Raw genomic sequence first — 21021 nt, 5'->3', positions numbered from 1 at the left:
GGAGGAGCCATGTGCTGCTCAGGACTGACGCGCGCAAGTAGGGGGAAAATGCAGCTCAGCCCCTACTGCTCCGGCTGGGCTTGTCCTGTCCCGAGCGGCACACGGCTCTGCCGCCGCCTCTGCTGGCTGGTGCTGACCTGGGCGGGTCTGTCCCATCTGGAGCAGCATGCAGCTTCCCACGTGCTGCTGAGGATGGGAGGAGCCATGTGCTGCTCAGGACTGACGCGCGCAAGTAGGGGGAAAATGCAGCTCAGCCCCTACTGCTCCGGCTGGGCTTGTCCTGTCCCGAGTGGCCCACAGCTCCGCCGCCGCCGGCTGGTGCAGACCTGGCCGGGCTCTTCCCATCCCCAGCAGCTCATGGGAACTCGGCTTCAGCCGCATGCTGCTCCGGATGGGACCCGCTCTGGAACAGTGTGCTAATAAACTTGTGTCTGTACTTGCCAGGAACCCAAGTAGCAGCTGGTTGATACCTGTAAGGTCATGTGAGTAAAGACTACTTATTGCTTTCTGTGTAGCCTTCAAAATGGTTTTATCCTACTAAAATATGCCATACTTTGTGAGCGTCATTGCCTCTGTATGAGAAAGTAGAATCATAGCCACTGAACTATAGTCATACCCCAGGGAAATGATCACAATTCAGCAAAATGGGCGGGAAGGAAAAGCCAGAGGTCTAAGTGTGCACCCTAAAAGAGGCCATGAAAGAGTCAGAAGCACAACCTTAGAACCAGGAGCTATCCAGTGACGGCAGTCCAGTAGACATGATGGGAATCCTCTACTCTCATGAGATTTAGGAAAGCAAGAGGACATGAGAGCAACATGTAGGCAGAGACAGTGCCTTGGAGACATGTTAATAAGTGAGGACACTCTGGTCAGTGACTAATTGTGGGTACATCTTCACTAGCTTCAAGCCACTCAAACCTGCTGCTAAAAAGTAAGCCCTTCCTACCTACTTATACTTTACCTGCTCTGAAATGGAAATGAGCCAGTGAGGGCCCTTTTAGGGTGGTCATAGGACAGTAGAAGCAGATCACACACAGAGAGTGAGAGATATTTCCAGAATGTCCTCACCACCACATTTCTTCTGAAAAGCAAGAATATCCTGAGGTTCATTTAATGTTTGTAAAATGCTTGGAGAGCCCCACATAGATGCACTGCATAGAAATGCAAAATATATTTTGACTTATTTGGTTGGCACCTTGGGCTGAGATTTTCAAAGCTGAGTCAAAAGGGCAACTTCCATTAAAATGAATGGGATTTAGAGGACTCCAAATCTTTTATGACAACTTTGTAACATGCCTATCTACCCCTTTTTGCAAATCTCAGCCATAGTTTGGAAGCTCAGCCAAAGAACATAAGAGCTTCTGAACATAAGAGCATAAAAAGTGCCATGCTTGGTCAGCCCCATGGTCCATCTAGCTCAGTATCCTGTCCCAAACAGTGGCAGAGGTGGATGCTATAGAGGGAGAGTTTTGAACTGGTTAGACCCATTTCATTGTCGCTTCCTGCAACTTCATTGGTGTCAAAGGTCACGTGACATCACTTCCTGATGTGATATCACTGCCTGTGAGGTCTTCGAATATGGCTTGCCGACCCACTGGGTGATGATAAGTTCATGATCTGGCCGCACATTCAAAAAGGTTGGATACCCCTGCTGTAAAAGAACCAATATTTTGTCACCAGTTCAGGTCATGTTCTTGTTGCTCCTGAGATCTAGGGTATAGAAAAGTTCAATAAGCAGAATGGTTTAATAGAAAACTGGCTTTTTGATGGAGGTGGGAGCTCACACCTTGTAACTTTCTTGACATGCAGAGCATACCTCAGAGAAGTTTCGGAATTGACTACGACCACAACTGCTTCGTCAAGGATGGGAAGCCATTCCGCTACATCTCAGGTAGCATTCACTATGCCCGTGTGCCCCGGTACTATTGGAAAGACCGTTTGTTGAAGATGAAGATGGCAGGGCTTGATGCCATTCAAACGTAAGTAGCAGTTGATTTTTTTGGAGGAGTCTTAAATTAGGACAACAAGGAGAATTAGTCAAGTTGGGCATTAACCAATTTTTTTTTTTTTTAAATTACAGTCAGTGTTCTCTGTGAAGCTGAGGGCACTTCAGATGCAAAGCTGAGCTGACATATGCTCCCCTTAGGTTTCGGAGTGTTGCAGTATGGATGGAAGCCTTAAATGTATAGAAGCGAGTTGGATCTAGGCAGACCTTTTAATTCTAAGATGACTACTGTAAATTTGGGAGGTTGATCTGGAAAAGAAGTTCTAGACAATTGTGTGCACATGTTCCTTATCCCCTAATTGTACCCTAGCTGGTTGGCTTTGTGAACTTTATAGCCTAGGATGTGGACACGCACCGGGATTAGCATGGAGTAACATAACCTGCATTTTACTGTGTGGGCCCTCAGAGGGGTAGATGCACAAGTAACTGGCTGTCGCCAGTTTATGACCTGCAGTATGTGCTTTTACAGAACTTTTACCACTAGGTGGCAGGGGTGCTAACTTGAATTTAGCAAACTAGTTCCCTGCGATGAAATTGACTGGAGGAGCAGACACACAATGGTTTCATCTTTGTTTGGTAACTCAGTATTTTGAGGGGTCACTTTTACCCTGCACCTGGGTGACTTACACCGATACTGCATGAATCTGTGTTTCAGTGCTTTTGCTAAGGAATAAAGTCAGTTCACTCTGTTATGCTACTTTGATGTGCTTAGTCAGCATCAGTTGTAAGAACTAAGGTTTGGAACTGGAGTCATACACCTGGGAGCCAAGATCAGAATATCTTGGAATGAGGAAGCTAGTATTTCAAGGCTCTGCAAATGGTTATGCTGCCAGGCAGTAAGATGCGATGGTAAGAAATGAGGTTTGGAGACAGTCACATGGTTTTGGAGGAACCAGGAGTTGGTGGGGAATATTCAGGGACAAATCTGCTGAATAACCTGCAGAATGTTGCCCAAGCAGGCTTAAAATGAAGGCTGCTGCTCATCTTCCTTAGTCAATCCAAAAACACATCCAGGTATCTCATCCCAGTCTCATAACTAAATTAAGAGGCTGTGACTTAGATGTTTCCATGGTCTGGCGGGTGGCAAATTTGGCTTGGGGGGTCACACCCAGAGAGCAGTAGTAGATGGGTTGGTACCAACCTGGAAAGATGTGGGTAGTGGGGTCCCGCAGGTCTCGGTCCTTGGACCTGTACTCTTCAATGTCTTCATCGGTGACTTGGATGTGGGCATGAAGTGTACTTTGTCCAAGTCTGCAGATGGTACTAAATTGTGGGGCGAAGTGCCGCTCTGGAGGGTAGGGAATGATAGCAGGCAGACCTGAACAGGTTGGAAAAGTGGGCAGAACACAATAGGTTGCAGTATAACAAGGACAAATACAGAGGGCTGCACTTAGGCCATAAAAATATCCAGCACACCTACTGGTTGGGAAATGACCCTCTCAGCATCACAGAAGTGGAAAGGGATCTCGGAGTCACAGTGGACTCCAGGATGAACGTGGGTTGTCAGTGTGATGAAATCATCAGCAAAGCTAACTAAACTTTATCATGCATTAGCAGATGCATGACATATAGAACCAAGGAGGTGATACTTCCCCTCTATGCAGCATTGATCAGACTGCAGTTGAAGTACTGCATCCAGTTTTGGGCACCATACTTTAAGAAGGATCCGGATAACCTTGAGAGGGTCCAGAGAAAAGCCACGTGCATGGTTAACAGGCCAAGTCCTATGAGGAGAGACTAAGGGACCTAGACCTCTTCAGCCTCCGCAAGAGAATGCTGAGGGTGATTTTGTGGCTGCCTTCAAATTTATTAGGGGGGCGCAGCAAGGGATCAGAGATTCCTTCACCAGGGCACCTCTTGGGATAACAGGGAACAATGGTCACAAACTGACAGAGAGCAGATCTAGGCTAGACATCAGGAAAAACTTCTTCATGGGTAAGGGTGGCCAAAACTTGGAATGGGCTTCCAAGGGAGGTGGTGCTCTCTCCTACCTTGGGGGCCTTAAGAGAAGGCTGGATAGGTATCTGGCTGTGGTCATCTGACCCCTCCACTCTCCCCTACCCGGGCAGGGGGTTGGACTTGATGATCTGTTGAGGTCCCTTCTGACCCTATGAATTAGTCGGGCAGATCCAGCATACTGTACCCTAAGACTAGGTAGATAGTCAAGGAACCCAAGGCTGAATTGATTCAGGCTTTGCAGGTTAGTCTAAGATGTGGAGATTAAATTGAAACAGATATAAACAGACATTTACGTTTGATACAGGAAATGTAGCCACATACCTGTAGCGGCTTGTGCCAGAAGCTGGGAGCCACTAGATTATGGCTCTCTGGCTGTGTTCACTTTCTTTTCCTGCTGTCTTCATTTCCGCTTCCTCCTGAGGGTCTCTGGGATTTGCAGTCCAGAATTACAGCAGCAGGGCTCTGCAGGGTTCCTCGTTACTTTCTCTTCCTCCTTCTAGGTGTCTTCGGGATTTATAGTTCACAGTTGCAGCCAGCAGTAAGTTTGAGTGGGCGAAGAGGTGTTTAACCCCTCTTTCTGGCCCCTGGCTCCTCCCTTCCCCCCCATTTTCAGCTAGGCTTATCCCCCTCACCCCCTTATCAGTTAGCCCTCACTGCTCCAGCTAGGGAGCAGAGGGTGGGACCAGTCCTGCTTTCTGGAGCAGACAGCACAGGGCTGCAAAGCATGCTGGGATGCTAGGGGATTGATTTAACATGAACCAGGGAGGGGCCTGAGACAGAAGCTTCATAAACCGGTTTGATCCAGATCAGTTCAGTTGGATAGTACATTCAACCAGGTTTATCTTAAGCCAGTTTCAGGCATTTTGAAACTGGGTTATGTGCACTGGACTTCTGTCCTTTGTAAATCCAGATTAGAACTGGTCTGATAAATGCTGAGTTGGGTGTGTGGGTTGATTAGCATTTGGAGCACAGATTCCCCATCATGCAGTGCTCCCCTGCTTCTCTGATCCCAGAATTCACTGCACTGTCTGCTTCAGGCTTTCTGTTCTCCATCTCTCATGTAAATGAATGGTCATCTGGTTCCATCTTGGATGTAAATGAGACCTAGGGCAGTTGTTTCACTCTTGTCACCCTTATCTGGAGGGTTTTAGGTGTGTCTCTCACTGCTTCTTAATCAGTTTCTGCTTAGGTAGGAGGGGAGGGGAGTGGGGGGGTATTCTTTGTGAGTCAGACAGCGTGCATCCTGTGTCAGGGTTCCCCAAGAACATGGAGCTGAGAGGTAACAGCTGTGTTCAGGCCAGGCGGCTGTGGCAGTGGTGCTGGGAATGGGGCCATGGGGGTAGTATCCCCGCTCCCAGCGCTGCTGCTGTCCATGTTGAGTGCAGCGTGGGCCAGGCCTAGTGGGAACAGCCTGGTGCAGCCTTTCATCCTGCAACTGCAGCCCTTCCTCCCCACGTGCCCACCAGGCCCTGGCCCCCATGTCTTCGGAGGCAGGCTGCTCTGGGCTGTTCCTGCTGGGCATGCTGTGCTCAGTGGCGGCACTGGGAATAAGTGTTGCAGGGGCTAGGGTCCCCTCTCCGCCCCTTGTGGTCCTGCTCCCAGTGCTGCTGCTGCAGTCTCCCAGCTTGAGTGCCACCTGGCTGGGAAGAGCCCAGTGCTGCCCTCATTCCAGCCTGGCCTGCCTCACCCCATGTGCAGATCTGGGGTCACACGCCCCCTTTCCCCGTGCCCCCAAAGTGAGTCGCTCATGGCTCCTTCCCCCACCATGCTCAGGCTATGAAGGGCCTGCCACTCTGCCTACCTGCAGCTGCAGGTGCTGCCTTGTGTTTGGGAGGGGGCATGTGCCCTCCAATCTGTGTGTGGCAGAGGCAGCTGTGGGCTGGGCTTTGTGGCCTGAGCCCCGCTGCACATGCCCCCCAGGCCTCTGTCCCTTCCTTCCCCTACTGACTAACCTGCTGGGCATGCATGCACGTGCTCAGCCTCCTACCCCCACCTTCCCCCCCAACCCAGGATTGACTTGAAGAGGCTCTGGGATCCACCAGTCGATCACAATTGATCAGTCGGTTAGCACTGCCCTAAGTGCTGTGGCTTCTGGCCTGAGAATTACTGCTATTAAGTACTGTTTCTTCTCATCCTTTTTTTTTTTTTATGAAGCAGATAATTAACCACAAGATGGAGCTAAATATTTAGAGCCTGTTAGAAAATAAACCAGTGAGGCTTCTTTGTGGAACAAGTGCATACATCACCTGCTCTGAACTTGTGTGAGGGATTTTTGAGCATCTGTAGTTTAATGCTATTTCTGATTAACAGGCAAAATAGTTTTATCTATTTTTAGGTAGGAAGTATGCTCTAGTACAATATAACTAGAAACCTGACATTTAGCCTACATATTTAAGTTACTATTTAGCCTCACATTTAATCTAAGTCTTCTATGATACAAACTGAGCAAATTTCTTCACACTTGAGTGCATAAGCAAAATGATTGGATGTATTGATCACTGCCTCCCTTTCATAGCAACCATTTTGGCAGGTGTAAGAGTATCAGGCTCATCTTTTTTACATTATATAAATCCAGTCCCTTCAAGCTTTCCCTGAGAATCATATTTTTCTCCTTTCTGTCTTAAAAACATTCTTGTTAATAAACCCCATATTAAAATTTGTTGTTTTTTCTTTTTGCAGTCCCACACTGACTTATGGTCAATTTATAGTCAACTGTAAACCCAGAAGCTTTTCTGAAATAACTGTGTAGCAGGCTACTGACAATTTTATATTCGTGTATTTGATATTGCCTTTCCTAACTGTGGTCCTCTAGTCTCTGAATTTCATTTTGTTGATTTCAGACTATTACTCCAGTTTCTAAGATAAGTTCTGATTCTGTTCTACATAGTGTTTGCAATGCTTTGACAGCCACAAATTTTATAAACGTCCTCTCCATTTTATCATCAGAGTCATTAATGTGGGAACCCCTGTCCCTTCTAGTAAAAATGTAGCAGACTCAGGACATATTCCTGCAGGGCCCCACTTGAGGTGCTCTCTGTCTGACAGGAGGCCATTAACAGGGAACTCACTGAAAAGCTGTGCTCTAACGGTTATATTAAGTGCATTAAATTGATGTTGAATAACGTATATTTCCCTTGCAACCTTATGGGGAAAAAAGTCATATGACAGTGCTGACAATTTCAAAAGCCTTATTAAAATCAGAATACAACACATTTACTGCTTTTGCCTTATCCATAAGGCCAGTTACTCTTACTAACAAGAAATGGGATGAGTGTGACCTGATTTGTTACTGATCCATGTTAGCTGTTTTTAACACCTCTTTCGTCCTCTAGATGTCCATAAATTAATAACTAGTTTTAATAGCTTTACAGATAACAAAGTTAGGCTGACTAATCTGTGATTCCCTGAGTTGCCATCTTTTCTGGTTTAAAATAAAGGTGCTGTGCTTTCTTCTCCTTCACTTCTCTGAGTTGTCCCGTGTCTTTCAGAAGTTGACAAAGATAGATTGCTTTGAGTGATTTCTTAAATACTCAGCAACAAACTGCATCATGCTCTGCTAAATTGAGCACTTGTCTAAATATACTTTAATCTGTTCTTTCCCTTTTCTGGACTCTGTTCCCCACCTTTTAAAAAGCAGATAGGTTGGATGTTAGAAATTACTTAAAAGGCAAAAACAATTGGCATTAATAACACATTTATAATGGCCCCTAGATCATGGTGCTGTTGGTGGCGTATTTGTTTTTTCAAGGGTATTCATTTACTGTAGCGGTGTATGTATTTTAATAGTAATAGGGTGGGTTTCTTGAGCTTCTGTGATCTTATCTTAAACGGAAGCAGCTAGCATATACCTTGTTAACCTTTGAAATCTATGCAAGAACACAACATATCAGTAGGCTGTTAGTACTCATCTCCTTATCAGCTAGCTGGTAAAGCTATTTGTAGGCTGAGGAGGAAATGAAAATTAATTTGTAGAGGTAAACAGATGCTTCTGGGATGCGCTGCACATTGATCTGACTCCATTCTTGCATACAAACCTTTGGATTTTGTTTTCTAAACACAACAAGGCAGTGTTCTATCTGAGGATCTGGAATCCCATAGATAATTGAATTAGTTAAAATGTTTGAAGTTAAGAGACCTTTTTTACAGATACATTTTCAGTAATGCTGTTCAGGTAATGCACGTGTGCCTGGCTCTTTATTTTTCTCTGACTAGCGAAAATAATATTGGCTACACATTTTTCTCTTGTTCAGTTCTACAAAACAATAACTTTTTATTTTTAACCTAGAGTAATATAGACGATAGGAAAAGTGCTGCATCAGAGGAGACCTTTTACTTGACTGCTCTCAGCTTTTTATTACGTACTGATTTTTTTCACCGTTTTATGTGAATGTTCTCTGCTTGTCTTAAGTGCTAGGAAGCACCACCCTTAAAACATGCCAGGTTGCTCCTGCTGTGTGCCAAAAAAGCTGTTGCAGTGATGCCAGAAGTTTGCATAGATCTGTGAGATCATCAGGTCCAGCCCTTTAGGACGTCAGCTAGGGTCAGATCACCCGAGCAAGATAAACATTCAAGCATGCAGCACAGCAGGTGCAAATAAGCACTTCCTGGCCCTTTCCAGCACAGCATAGACGTGCTTATCGTAGAGTCATAGAAAATTAGAATTGGAAGGGACCTCTTATATTACATTGTTTTTATATTTGATGCCATCATGCTGTTACAAGGGATGCATATCTGCCTATCTTCATTTCATTAACTTGAAAGGTGTGTGCTTCCTTTCTCTTATGTTGCTTTGCTCAGGCTGTCTCTAGTCCCTGCCTCAACAGGTGTTCTTTCTGATTGCTGGTTTGGTGCCCTGAGGCTCAAGACCATGCTGTGCCACACTGTCTCAAGCCCATGCCAGGCAGAACTTCTAGCTTTGCAGATGTACTAGGTAGTAATAAAGAGAATGTATTAAGTATTTGCTTCTGGCATCCAAATACTTTTATAGGCGGTACCCTCCTGCCTTCAGCTTGCCAAATGCATGTTATAGCACCATCCTGTATCAAGGTATAATTAATTTAAATAAATCTTATGCCAGGTACTCTGTGGTCAGAATGTGGTTTCATAAGCCACAGCTGGAGAGGGTAGGTGAGATCTCCTAAAATAAATGGTTTCACACTTCACTGACAACCTTGATTTTTGGTGGAAGTGAGATCCCTGCTTGTAATTTGGCACCTTGGTGTTATGTACATTGCCTCTTTTTCACATCAGTGCCTAAGAACCTGCCTTTTTTAATTGACTGAGGCACTGGGAATAGTGCTTCTTTTGCTTTGGGTATTCATGTATTCCTTACAGTAGACAAAGCGTGGACACGTGCCCCAGTACAGTTTGAGAAACCCATTATTAAAGGCTAGCTATTATTTCTAGCACACTATTCATGCCCAACCTCTAGGGTAATTCACAGTATGAATCTTTTTACCAATGACCACAACCACCACAGTGATGAAGATGTTGTCAAGTTAACAATACAGATTATCCGCAGATCTGTAGCAGTTTGGGTAGCTATCTTTCAGATGGCAATAACGTCCTGTTTTTGGATTGGTACAGGCTCCCTCATTTGTATGTCCATGTGCTGGAAAGTTAAGGTAAGCTCTTCACTCACCTTCATAAACGTCTTCTTTGTGCAGAAATTCCGGAATATCTGTTGGCCATCTTGGTTCTGCACAACAGTGTCATCTCAATATCCTGTGCTATTTCTGCACCAGAAGTACTGATCTGCATCTAGGGAACATGCAGCAATTGCAGTCTTTATCAGGTCTCTCTGCTTTGCTATGAATAAAATGGTCTATGAGAGCCATTGCTACTGACCTGCCATCAACTGTCTCCCAGACCTCTTTCTGTGTACCCTGACATAATATATTTCTCTGTATGAGTAGGAACAGCCACCTTGTAGAGCAGTTTAAGTTAGTGAGGTGCTATAAGTCCTTGAGACATATCCTAGAGATCCTACCATACAAAGCTATGATGGAAATAGGTATGTTTCTGGGGCTTGTAGAGCTCTGGAGCATGGACACCTGAAGGCGAGTTTGGCAGGTGTTTGCCTGTATTCCTCATGACAAAATTTGGATGAATTGCCTCCGTGTAGACAGACATTGTCTTAAGCATCTGTTATTAGTTAGTGCTGAGTTTAGCACTTTCAGTTCCTAAGAACACCTGATGGGAGTGAGGTCCAAAATTCACTTGTATATCTTGCTGGTGTGAAAGTACTAATATATAAAGCATTACAAAACTGGAAGTGGTGTGTCTGCTTGCATTAAGTGAAGTTGGTGTTGATGTTACCTTCTTGTTCTGGTCTCATGCAGTTGTCACGGAAGGTGTTTTTATCTTCACAGGTATGTGCCATGGAACTATCATGAATCTGAGCCAGGACTATATAACTTCTCTGGTGACAGAGATGTGGAATATTTCCTGCAGCTAGCTAATGAGACTGGATTGTTGGTAATACTGAGAGCTGGACCTTATATCTGCGCAGAATGGGACATGGTAAAGATTTGGTTAAGACTTTCCCCATCTCTAGGCTGAATTTGCATCTGGTCTCTATCTAATATAGATGTCAGATTATTTTCACCTCAGGGTTAGAATGAAAAAAAAAAATTCATCATACACAGGCCAGTGTCTTGCCCAGGTGTGGTCTGATAGCACAAAACATGTTAATGGTTACACAATGTTCATTTTAACAGAGGCTTAGTTATTATTTATCACTGACATACACCATGAAATGGATAATATCAGTGGATATAATTCTCATATAGTTGGCTAAACTTACTATTATGGTTTCTGAAAAACAGCCACTTAATTAGTTTCCTCCTTCTTCCTAGGGTGGTCTGCCTGCATGGTTATTGGAAAAAGAATCAATTGTTCTAAGATCTTCTGATTTAGGTAAGGAGATCAGAACAATCTGCAAAACCACATTCCATTTGCAAGCAAAGCAGAGGGTTGAGATTTGTGTTTTTTCAAGTATTAGTACGTTAATTCTAATATTATAAAAGCCTAACTCTTTCTGTGTGTTTGTCCGTTTGTAATGCTTTATTTGCACTCTAATTGGCTGCCGGAAGCCAATCAGAGTGCTCCAAGTATGGGGGAGTGCCACCATTATTCCGAGCTGTGCCGAGGACCGGACGGAGGGTGGGGGAACTGAGGCCAGCAGCTCTGGCCTTGGCTCCCCCACCCTGCTCCCTGCAAGTGGCGCCGAGGACCAGACAGGGGGTGAGGGAGCCAATGCCAACCCACCCTGCTCTCTGCAAGCTGTGCTGAGGACCACTGCAAGCTGCTGCCCTTGGCTCCCCTACCCCACTCCCTGCAAGAGGCAGAACAGCAGCAGCATGGGGCGTTAGGTGGCGGCACTCCATCCTAGCCCCCTCCCTTCCCTGTCATTCTTGACGGACATTTGGCTATTTGTTGTTATAAAAACATTAGTTAGGAGCAACAAGAACATAAGTTACCATGAATAATATTCTCTGAATAAGGCGTGCACAATGAATAAATTGTCCAGTGAATAATTCTATGGAAAGAATAAGCTGAAGATGACTTTTGTAGTTCAATATTTGCAAGGCTGTACTTTTAGATGGAGACTTCCTAAAATGCAGCCTGCGAAGTGTTTGCACATGGATCATAAAAGTACTTTTTAATGGTGGCTATCCTCAGTTGAAGCAGCTTGATTGAACAGTCAACAGCTATAGGGTTGCCAGTAATAACTGACTAACACATCCTTGCAACAACTCTGTGATCCATTGTTAAAGATAATTAATTTCCTTTACAATAGCCTTGGTAAGCTGGCATGAAGTGTTCCAATGTTCATCTCCAGATAAGTTCTCATGTGCTGAATGATTTGGGAGGTGCTCAGTTACCTGGACTGACCTGACATATTTGCCTGCTTTTTGTGCAATGCTGCAATATGCCAGTTATTTTAGTGCTCCCTAGGGATGTATATATAATACATACGTATGTATATGTATGTGCATGTATATGCGTGTGTGTGTGTATATATAATGCATTCTACTAGGAGCTCTTTGCTGCCAAAAGTTCAATACCCCCACACAACTTTCTGGATTAGTAACAGTTCTGTTGCCTGATGCAAAACCTTTCTCCTGGTTCTGATGCCTCACTAGTTAGCTTCCAAGAATTTACTGTGCTGGAGTTTTGCAGGTATGCTAGACTCTTGGTCTAGAGAGCTACTACTTAAGATTGCTGGAGTAGCGGGGTGGCTGACATAGCATTGCTTCTGACATTTTGCTTGAGTATTGGCAAGAAAAGTCAGTTGTGTAAATTCTAATCGAGCTAGAATGTAGTCATGATGCTAGATTCTCCTTGTAACTTTGTGTACATAAGGCATACCATATTACATCTATTGAGCATCAATGGTTTGCACTGCAGATTCATTTTATATTGTGGCTCCCAGTGTAATGATCCACCCATTAAGTGGCACTCCCTGAACAAAACTGAATCATATCATCACTTCATTATATGGTACTTTTTGTTCTCTTTGTACAGACCCTGTGCATTTAGCGATACACACTTTTTTCTTACTTGAAATTTTAAAAAAGTAAAGGCCAAAACCCTGCAGCTCATCTTCACTTTTCTCTTTGTTTATTTCAGATTACCTAGAATCTGTGGACAAGTGGATGGGTGTCTTTTTACCAAAGATGAAGCCTCTTCTTTATCAAAATGGAGGGCCAATTATTATGGTGCAGGTAACATATTTTAAAAATAAAATGAGAAAAATTGCAATGTGACAGTTAATGGTTTTTATGCCTTTGGTCACATTTATTGCTTTTTCTCCATACTTACTAATAAGTACAGCTTTCAATATGGACTTTCAGTACCTAGCCCTTGTTGATTCTTGGTGACATTCTGTGGGTTACGGGGGTGGGGTTGAGGTGAGCACAGTCATTTGCTCAATAAATTTTTTTTGTTGCTGGTTCCAACAAGAATGTAAGGATAATGGCTCAGAGGTTGCTGTTGTGAGCTTCTCCATCTGCTCACATTCCGTGCATCTTTTTCAGAGTTACTGCTGGTTTCATTGTCTCCCTCCCGAGACGTAACCACCCAGGTTCAGCAGCTACTCTTAGTGTCAGTGAAAGGCTTTTTCACTACCCAGGGCTGGGTTAGTTATCATGTTGCTGATTGCATGATTTTTATTGTGTAGGTTGAAAATGAGTATGGAAGCTACTTTGCCTGCGATTACGATTACCTTCGATATCTCCAGAAGCTCTTCCGCCACCACCTTGGGGAGGATGTGGTGCTGTTTACCACAGATGGGGCAGGCAAAAGTTACTTGAGATGTGGAGCGCTGCAAGGTCTTTATGCAACAGTGGATTTTGCCCCAGGTTGGTGTTCACAGCAATATTTTACTCATTTGTAGCAAAGCAAATGGTCTCTTTGACATATGGCAATCTACATACCTATAATCATTTGCTATTTGTCTCTGGGGTCATCTTGACCAATTTGGTCTTTGTTTACAGTGCCAATATCTTGAATAATGCAGCAGGGTGGGGCAGTTTTTTCTAAGGGTCATTGGCCCTGTTCAGAGTCCAGATCCATCAAGTGATCACCTTCCTAATATCTGCAAGAAAATTTGTGCTTAGTTTTTTCTTAAAAAGTACATGTTGTTGTAATCTGCAGTGCTATAGACCTGTATAATTGCTATCTGAGTGTAGCATTTGTGAAAAGTGCCCAGTAAACAGAAGAGAAGCCTTAATGCCTTTTATCCAATGCCTAATTTAATGCTTTTTACAACTGCATAGCCTTGGCAAGCTAGGTTTGCTATGCCTTGAGTTAAAGTTCCAAGCTTCTGCAATCGGTAGCCTCCTTGGTGACTTATCCTTTGTTGGTAGACAACTCAGTGTATTGTGCATTTATATATCAGATACTAAATGGGCTAAATGAACTGAGACTACATAACTGCTTTGTATAGGTCAGACAGTGAGCGGGGATGACTTTTCCAGACACTGTTGGCTTGTGTAGTTTACCAGCATCTTTCATTCCTCCCAAAATTGATGCTAAAATAAGATCCACATTTTCTGGAATGATTCCCTAATTTGGCTGGGGGGGCCCATTTCCTGGTGTTCATCTTGAAGTAACTTTTAAAGGATGAATCCCTCCCCTCTAAAAATTGGGCTGTGCCCATCAAGTGCTTCAAGTTCAACACTGAAAAATCGAGGTGCCCAAAATCATTAGTTCCTTCCAAAAATATAGGGACTAGGTAATACCTGGATTATAGTTAATACATGCGAGAGATAGAGCAGTCCGTTTCTATTTATTTAAGGCAAAGAACTGAAATAGAACAGATTTTGCTGCTTAGCTTTTGCTTTTTATCTATTTCCAGGTCATAATGTCACAGCAGCATTTTTATCTCAAAGAAGCAGTGAACCAACAGGCCCTTTGGTATGTATTTATTTTTGTTTTTAATTTTTCATAAATTGTTTCATGTTGGTGTATACGTAATAAAGGGGTTGATATCAGTACCTTATGCTGCTTCTTGGGATGCTCAGATTGTTTTGAATATTAGACCTCGTGGCTAGGCACAGGATGAGCGTTGTTTCCTATGTCATTTTTTTGAAGTTTTGTCCCAACTAAGATAAATAAGTACAAAACAATGGAAACAGTATAGATGATTTGGTGAGTGAGTAAAGTGTGGGTAGATGGTGGGAGTTAAGTGTGAGTGGGTGGGTGGAGTTAGAAGTAGAAAAAAAGGAAGCAAAAAAACTTCACTTCTTAAAAATTGCCCTCTATTTCTATACACCTTAATGGGACCTGAATTGGTTATACAGGCTACTTTGACAAAAGAAGGGCTCCTGGAACATAAGTTCTTTTGGCAAGCTCTTAGAGCAGCATTTTTGACCAATTATTTTGCTACTTTAAAGCTTTATTTTTATTCAGTGTAATATGAATGGGCTTATCTTGCAAATTTACATGTAGAGTCCATCAGTCCTTTTAGTGATCGAAAGTTGAAGGTGTTCCATGTATGACAGAGTACAGTGAAACCCATGCTAAACACCACTTGAACCATTCAGGATATTTAATGTATTCTGGAGGTGATTAACTTCTAACATATTCTACTGCATAGATAGTATTTTCAAGAAAACTTGTATAATGTAAATTGTTTTATTTTTTGGATTTTTTCTCCTCCCTTTTGGCTACTGACCTAAACCAAACTTAATAACATTAAATTACAGTTTTGCTTCCTCTTTGTATTTCTCTACCATTCTTTCTGCTCTCAGGTTAATTCTGAGTTCTATACTGGCTGGCTGGATCACTGGGGTCACCGTCATTCTTTTGTGCCAGCCCAGCTGGTAGCTAAATCTCTTGGTGAAATCCTGGCACGTGGTGCTAATGTTAACATGTAAGTGTATATTTGAGAGCATGGCTCTTTCAGTAAATGGTTTGATTATTAGTGGAGTCCAGCAAAACCTGGGTTGAGTGTTTTTTTGTTTTCATTTTTAGGTACATGTTTATAGGTGGGACCAATTTTGCCTACTGGAATGGTGAGAAACAGTCAGAATTTATTTGGATTCTTATGACTTAATTCAGGGGGGCTGCCCAACTTCTAAGCATCGGGGGTTGAATGCCCTGCGGGCCTCACCAGTGAGGGCTGCATGCCCATAGGCTGCACCAGGGTGAGTCTCAAACCCCCAGGTCACATACCATTGGGGTGATTCCCCCCACCCACTGCAGCTCCATGCACCTGTGACCCCTCCTCCCCTCTGTGCTGCTCATCTTCAGCTCCCCAAGGGCAGAGGCAAGCAGTGAAAGCCAGAGAACAGAGGGGGAGTCAGTAAATTGAGGAGTCAGTGGATGAGAGACAGGTTGGGGTGGTGGAGGGAAAGGGAAAAAATGTAGCTGCTAAATAGTGGAGAGGTACCTGGAGAGTCAGAGGTTAGGCGGGTTATAATATGTCCTAAATCCAATATCTATTTAGTCTGTGTGATTTTTTTGTATCCAGTAGATTGATGAAGTGAAGTTCATAGACTCGTGTGTGAAAGGTGTTTTGTAAATTCCCTTTGATAATTAGAACTGAGAGATTGGAGAGAGAGTGGTTTTCTTGTGAGAAATGTTCCCCCACAGGTAGTTGGCTACTCTTGTCCCTGATAGATTTTTCCTAGAAGCATTCATTCTGGTAGGCAGCTATTCATAGATTGATAGAAGTAGGGTTGAAAGGGACATTGTAGATCATCAGGTCCAACCCCCTGCCCCTGGGCAGGAGAGAAAAACTGGGCTCAAATGACCCCAGCCAGGTAGATGTCAAGCCTCCTCTTAAAGACCCCCAGGGTAGGAGCCATCACCACTTCCCTTGGAAGCTGGTTCCAGATCCTAGCCGCCCTGACTGTGAAGTAGCGCCTTCAGATGTCTAGTCTAAACCTACTCTCTAACAACTTGTGGCTGTTATTCCTTGTTACCCCGGGAGGTGCTAGGGGGAACAAGGTCTCTCCCAAACCCTGCTGGTACTCCCTAGTGAGTTTATAGATGGCCACCAGGTCCCCCCTCAGCCTTCTCTTGCAAAGGCTGAACAGGTTAAGGTCTCGTAGCCTCTCTACGTAGGGTCTGCTCTGCTGTCCCTGGATCATGCGGGTGGCCCTCCTCTGGACCCTCTCAGTGCTGTCCACACCCCTCCTGAAGTGCGGTGCCCAGAACTGAACACAGTACTCCAGCTGCGGCTTGCCCAGTGTCACAGAGAGGGGGAGGATCACCTCCTTGGTCCTGCTTGAGATGCATCTGTGGCTGCACGACAAGGTACGGTTAGCCCTACTGACCGTGACCTCGCATTGTTGGCCCATATTCATCTTGGAGTCATAATGACTCCAAGATCTCTTTCTGCCACTGTGCTCTCAAGAAGGGAGTTTCCCAGCTTATACAAGTGTGCTGCTGGTTCCTACTGCCCAAGTGTAGCACCCTGCACTTGTCAGTATTGAAACCCATCCTGTTTTTGTTAGCCCACCCCTGTAACCTGTCTAGGTCCTGCTGTAATCTGTCCTTCCCTACTAGTGTGCCTACCTCACCCCAAATCTTGGCATCAGCAAATTTAAACAGGCTGCTTTTCACCCCGTCGTCCAAGTCACTAATAAAGAAATTGAACAGTACGGGCCCAAAGACCAAGCCCTGGTGGTCTCCACTGCCCACTTCCCTCCAGGTTGAAAAGGACCCATCCACCACTACCCTCTGAGTACAACCCTTCAGCCAATTTGCAATCCATCTGACTGTGTAGGCATCAGTGCCACAGTCACCTAGTTTTTTAATGAGAATGGGGTGGGAGACTGTGTCAAAGGCCTTGCTGAAGTCCAGAAAGATTACATCCACTGTGACACCTGCATCCAGTGCTTTTGTGACCTGTTGGTAGAAGGCAGTCAGGTTGGTTTGACAAGACCTGCCCCTAATGAAACCATGCTGGTTGCTCTTGAGCATCATCCCTGCTGCTGGCCCATCACAGATATGCTCCTTGATAATCTTTTCAAAGAGTTTCCCCAGGTTTCTCCATATATTTTCTATCAGGACGTTTAGTGCACTGTTTGAGAGATATTACTTTGTTCTCCAGGGTCCCGAGTAAGGACAAATTCAATGGATTGTCCTGAATAAGGATAGCTTCCTGGAATGGGACACAAGCTGAATCTGTAGAGTTAGAAAAGAAAAGTTTCTTCACTATGATCAAAGAATTGAGAATGGAAAGAAACAAACAGTCTTATAGAGGATGAAACTGGAAGAGATCTTTCATTTTTTAATTGTTTTTTCCCTAGGAGCAAATATGCCATACACACCACAGCCTACTAGTTATGACTATGATGCTCCATTAAGTGAAGCAGGGGACCTCACGGAGAAATACTTTGCTCTGAGGGAAGTAATTGGTATGGTGAGTGTACATAAGACTTGTTAAGAATGTTTCTCTAAATGTCATTGGCTTAACCTCCAGCCTTCCTGCTCACATGTAGGTGTAGGTTACCTATTTAGTTATTACACACTTCTGCTGTGTGCTTGTAAGGTTAAAAAATGTCCAAACCCTGCTTCTATCCCATTTGGATAGTGCTCCCTTATTCAGATAACTAAATTTTCCCCTTTAGTACTTTACAAACAAGTGGAGAGACTGAGCTGCAGAACCTGAATCTGTATTTTGAATACCCTGAAGCCCAGGGCTGGTCAGGCCATATGTTTACTTTGGGCCCATCTCTGTGTTTAAATACTGCAAGCAATTGTTTTCCTTTCTAGAGCAGAGACTTCATCCTGTTTTCTAAAATAGGTGGCCCCCCTGTGGCATGGGTGCCACAAACAGCATGGGCAGCCTTGTTTGTGTGGCACCTGGCAGACTGGGGAGGGCACAAGAAGCACAGTGGCAGATAGAAAGCAGAAGAGCAGCTTGGTCAAGGAGCACAGGGCAGGGAGCAGAAAGCTGGATAGGAGATCAGGTAAGGGAAAGGGATTAGAGTGCCATTTGGAGAGGAGGAAGGGCTGATGTGTGGAAGGCCTGCCAGACAGGTTGGTCATCACTATTCTAAAACTTTTCTTAGCTTTAAACTTTCCATGTCTCTAACTGTAGCGTGTTTTGAGTTGTACAAGTCAGCTCAAACCACTGACCTGTGTGTAGCTTCTTTCACAAAGGCTATTCACAAATATTTAATCGTTTTTGGAGTGTTTATGATGGGTTAGCAGTATGTGACCCAAGGTGATACATTTTGAAGCAGAGAGTTGCTTTTGATAAGATCTGAAATGTCAGAGTACATTTATTCTTTTTGGTCAGATTGGTGTGTGCAACTTTTACACTGTGGTTTGTTTGCTTCTTGTGTGCCATATCCATAGGATCTACATGAAAGCTTCCTGTCTGTTCTGTGGGTTCTGTACCTAGTAGTAGTCTATTTACTCAATCACATTTTGAGATAAAGGTGTTACAAGAAGGCTGGCTTGTAATGAATGTCTGCTTAGAAAAGGATAGATTTGTTACAAATAGAATATATATTGGGACCCCCATACAGTAAACAAGTCTTGGTTTGGAGTGGAGTTTTCCAAACTAAGGCTAAGGACAGAAGTTACACATAAAACAGTTTAAGTGATCAGAAACTGGTTCAAACCTATAACAGAAGTTCAGTGCACATAAACCAATTTCCAAATGGCTGAAACTGGTTTGAGATACTCCTGGTTGCATGTAGTATCAGGCTTAACTGCTTGAGCTCAGACTGGTTTATGGAACTTCTGTCCCAAACCCCATCCTGGTTTAAACTAAACCGGAGTCCCACAGCATCCCAGCATGCGCTGCGGCCCTGGGCTGTGCTGTGCTGTCTGTTCCAGTGGAGCAGGGCTGGCCCAGCCCCTCTGCTCTCTAGCTGGAGCATGGGTGGGGAGGGGTATCGCCAGATGTCAGACCCTCTAAGGTGAAGGGGGCAGGGAAGAGGCTTATTCCCGTCTTGCCTTTGTCCCACCATCACAGACCCCAGCCAGGGTCTGACAGGCAGAGGTGCAGCAGCCCCTGCCATGCATTTCTCTGCTCGGTGCTCCAATGGCGGGGGAATGGCCAGCCCTGGCAGTAGTCTCAAGTGGCCGGGGTGGGGCGTTTAATTCCCAGCTCCCCTGTCCCATTGGCATGGACTCGAGCTGGGGTCCGCCAGGTGCTCCCCCCTCACTGCTGCAGGGGCAGAAGTGTGGCAGGATGCTGGCTGGCATGTCTCCCTGAGGCAGGATGGGGCTGCGCTGTGGGCGGGAGCAGGGCAGGCAGACTGCCTGGAGCGAGGCTGCCACAGATTGCACAGGGAGAGTGGCAGCACTGGGACTCAGAGGGCCCCCCAAACCCCTGCTAGTGCCACTTGCCCTGCACAGTCTGTGGCAGCTCTGCCCACCCTGTTCCTGTCTGCAGTGCAGCCCCCCTCCCTCCCCTACCATTGGGAAGAGGCTTGCGTTCCAAGGAAACCATGAAAAGGCTGTTGCTCAATCAGGGTTGCTCCGCCCTCGGTGCTCCAGTGGCAGGGGCAGGGACAGGGATGCAGCCAGAGGCCAGCTGGGATGGCCCCATTAAGTGAAGGAGGCAGGGAGTGGGGTTATTTCCCCTCTCCCTCCAACATCTGGTGGAGGGGGGCAGGGAAGAAGCTTATTTTGCCTCTCACCCCGTGCAGGGTGCAATTGGCAGAGGCGATGGTTGGAGCTGGCAGACCTTGGCTGTGCTTCGGGGGAGGGGAAAAAACTCCCTCCCTGCCCCCTTTGCCTCGGGGGGCCATGCCATCCAGCATCTGGCCATACCCCCACCCCAGCAGCAGCGAGGGGGGAGTGCCAGGCAGACCCCAGCTTGGATCTATGCTGGTGGGACAGGGAGAGGGGGATTAAACACCCTGGATAGCCAGTTCATTTGAGGCTACTGCCGGGGTTGGCCATGCCCACCCCACTTCCAGCACAGCTTCTCTGCAGCCAAGGGCTCACTCTAGTGCCCTCTGGCTTCTGGCCTGAGACACGGCAGGCATGTGCCTGCATTTCCTGAGTTAAAGGTGAATGTCTATTCACTTGCAAATTGGTTCAGTGTAGTTAGATTAACTTGCAAAGACTGAATCAATTCTAAGTTCATCGAGAGATGGGGATCCACAGCAGCAAGAGAAAACTGAACCAGGTTTAGGACCTGCCTAGGTAAGAGCTCAGGTATATACCAAGGGACCAGTTGTCTGTCAGGTAGTGGGGGTGTCCAGGGCTCCCACGGAGGGATTAAGGTGTCTCTTCACTAATGCAAGAAGCATGGCGAATAAGCAGGAGGAGTGTGCTCTCCTGCTTGCAAGTAGTAAAATCGACCTGGTTGGCCTAGTGGAGCCATGGTGGGATGAAACATTTGACTGGGCATTAGACATAGAGGGCTATAGGTTGTTTAGGAGAGATAGGAAGGGGAAAAAAGGTGTGTGGGGGGGGTGGCGCTCTATGTTAGGGAACAGTATACCAGTTCTAGCTTCCAAGTGGGACCAGGGGAAGGCTTAACTGAGACCCTGTGGGTCGAACTTCAAGGAGGGCAGGGGGAGAGGGATCTGGTGATAGGGGTTTACTACAGGCCACCACATCAGGAGGAAGAG

At 45.3% G+C, this 21021-nt stretch overlaps 1 protein-coding gene across 1 annotated transcript in view; it reads left to right on the top strand.

Moving 5' to 3' along the window:
* Positions 1-21021, top strand: part of LOC109311789 (transmembrane protein with metallophosphoesterase domain-like) — a 63334-nt gene that overhangs the window by 13142 nt on the left and 29171 nt on the right. The window contains exons 2-10 of the mRNA XM_019537637.1: positions 1810-1979; positions 10336-10486; positions 10822-10882; positions 12599-12693; positions 13149-13333; positions 14332-14386; positions 15223-15344; positions 15446-15486; positions 17731-17843. Of these exons, the coding sequence (XP_019393182.1) occupies positions 1810-1979; positions 10336-10486; positions 10822-10882; positions 12599-12693; positions 13149-13333; positions 14332-14386; positions 15223-15344; positions 15446-15486; positions 17731-17843 (993 nt within the window). The remainder of the gene's footprint in view (positions 1-1809; positions 1980-10335; positions 10487-10821; positions 10883-12598; positions 12694-13148; positions 13334-14331; positions 14387-15222; positions 15345-15445; positions 15487-17730; positions 17844-21021) is intronic.

The sequence above is a fragment of the Crocodylus porosus genome, unplaced genomic scaffold (genome assembly GCF_001723895.1).
Source record: "Crocodylus porosus isolate Cpor-Errol unplaced genomic scaffold, CroPor_comp1, whole genome shotgun sequence".
NCBI classification, from domain to species: Eukaryota; Metazoa; Chordata; order Crocodylia; family Crocodylidae; genus Crocodylus; species Crocodylus porosus.
Note: the sequence above shows the minus strand (reverse complement) of the source record. Positions and strands in the feature narration are given on the sequence as shown.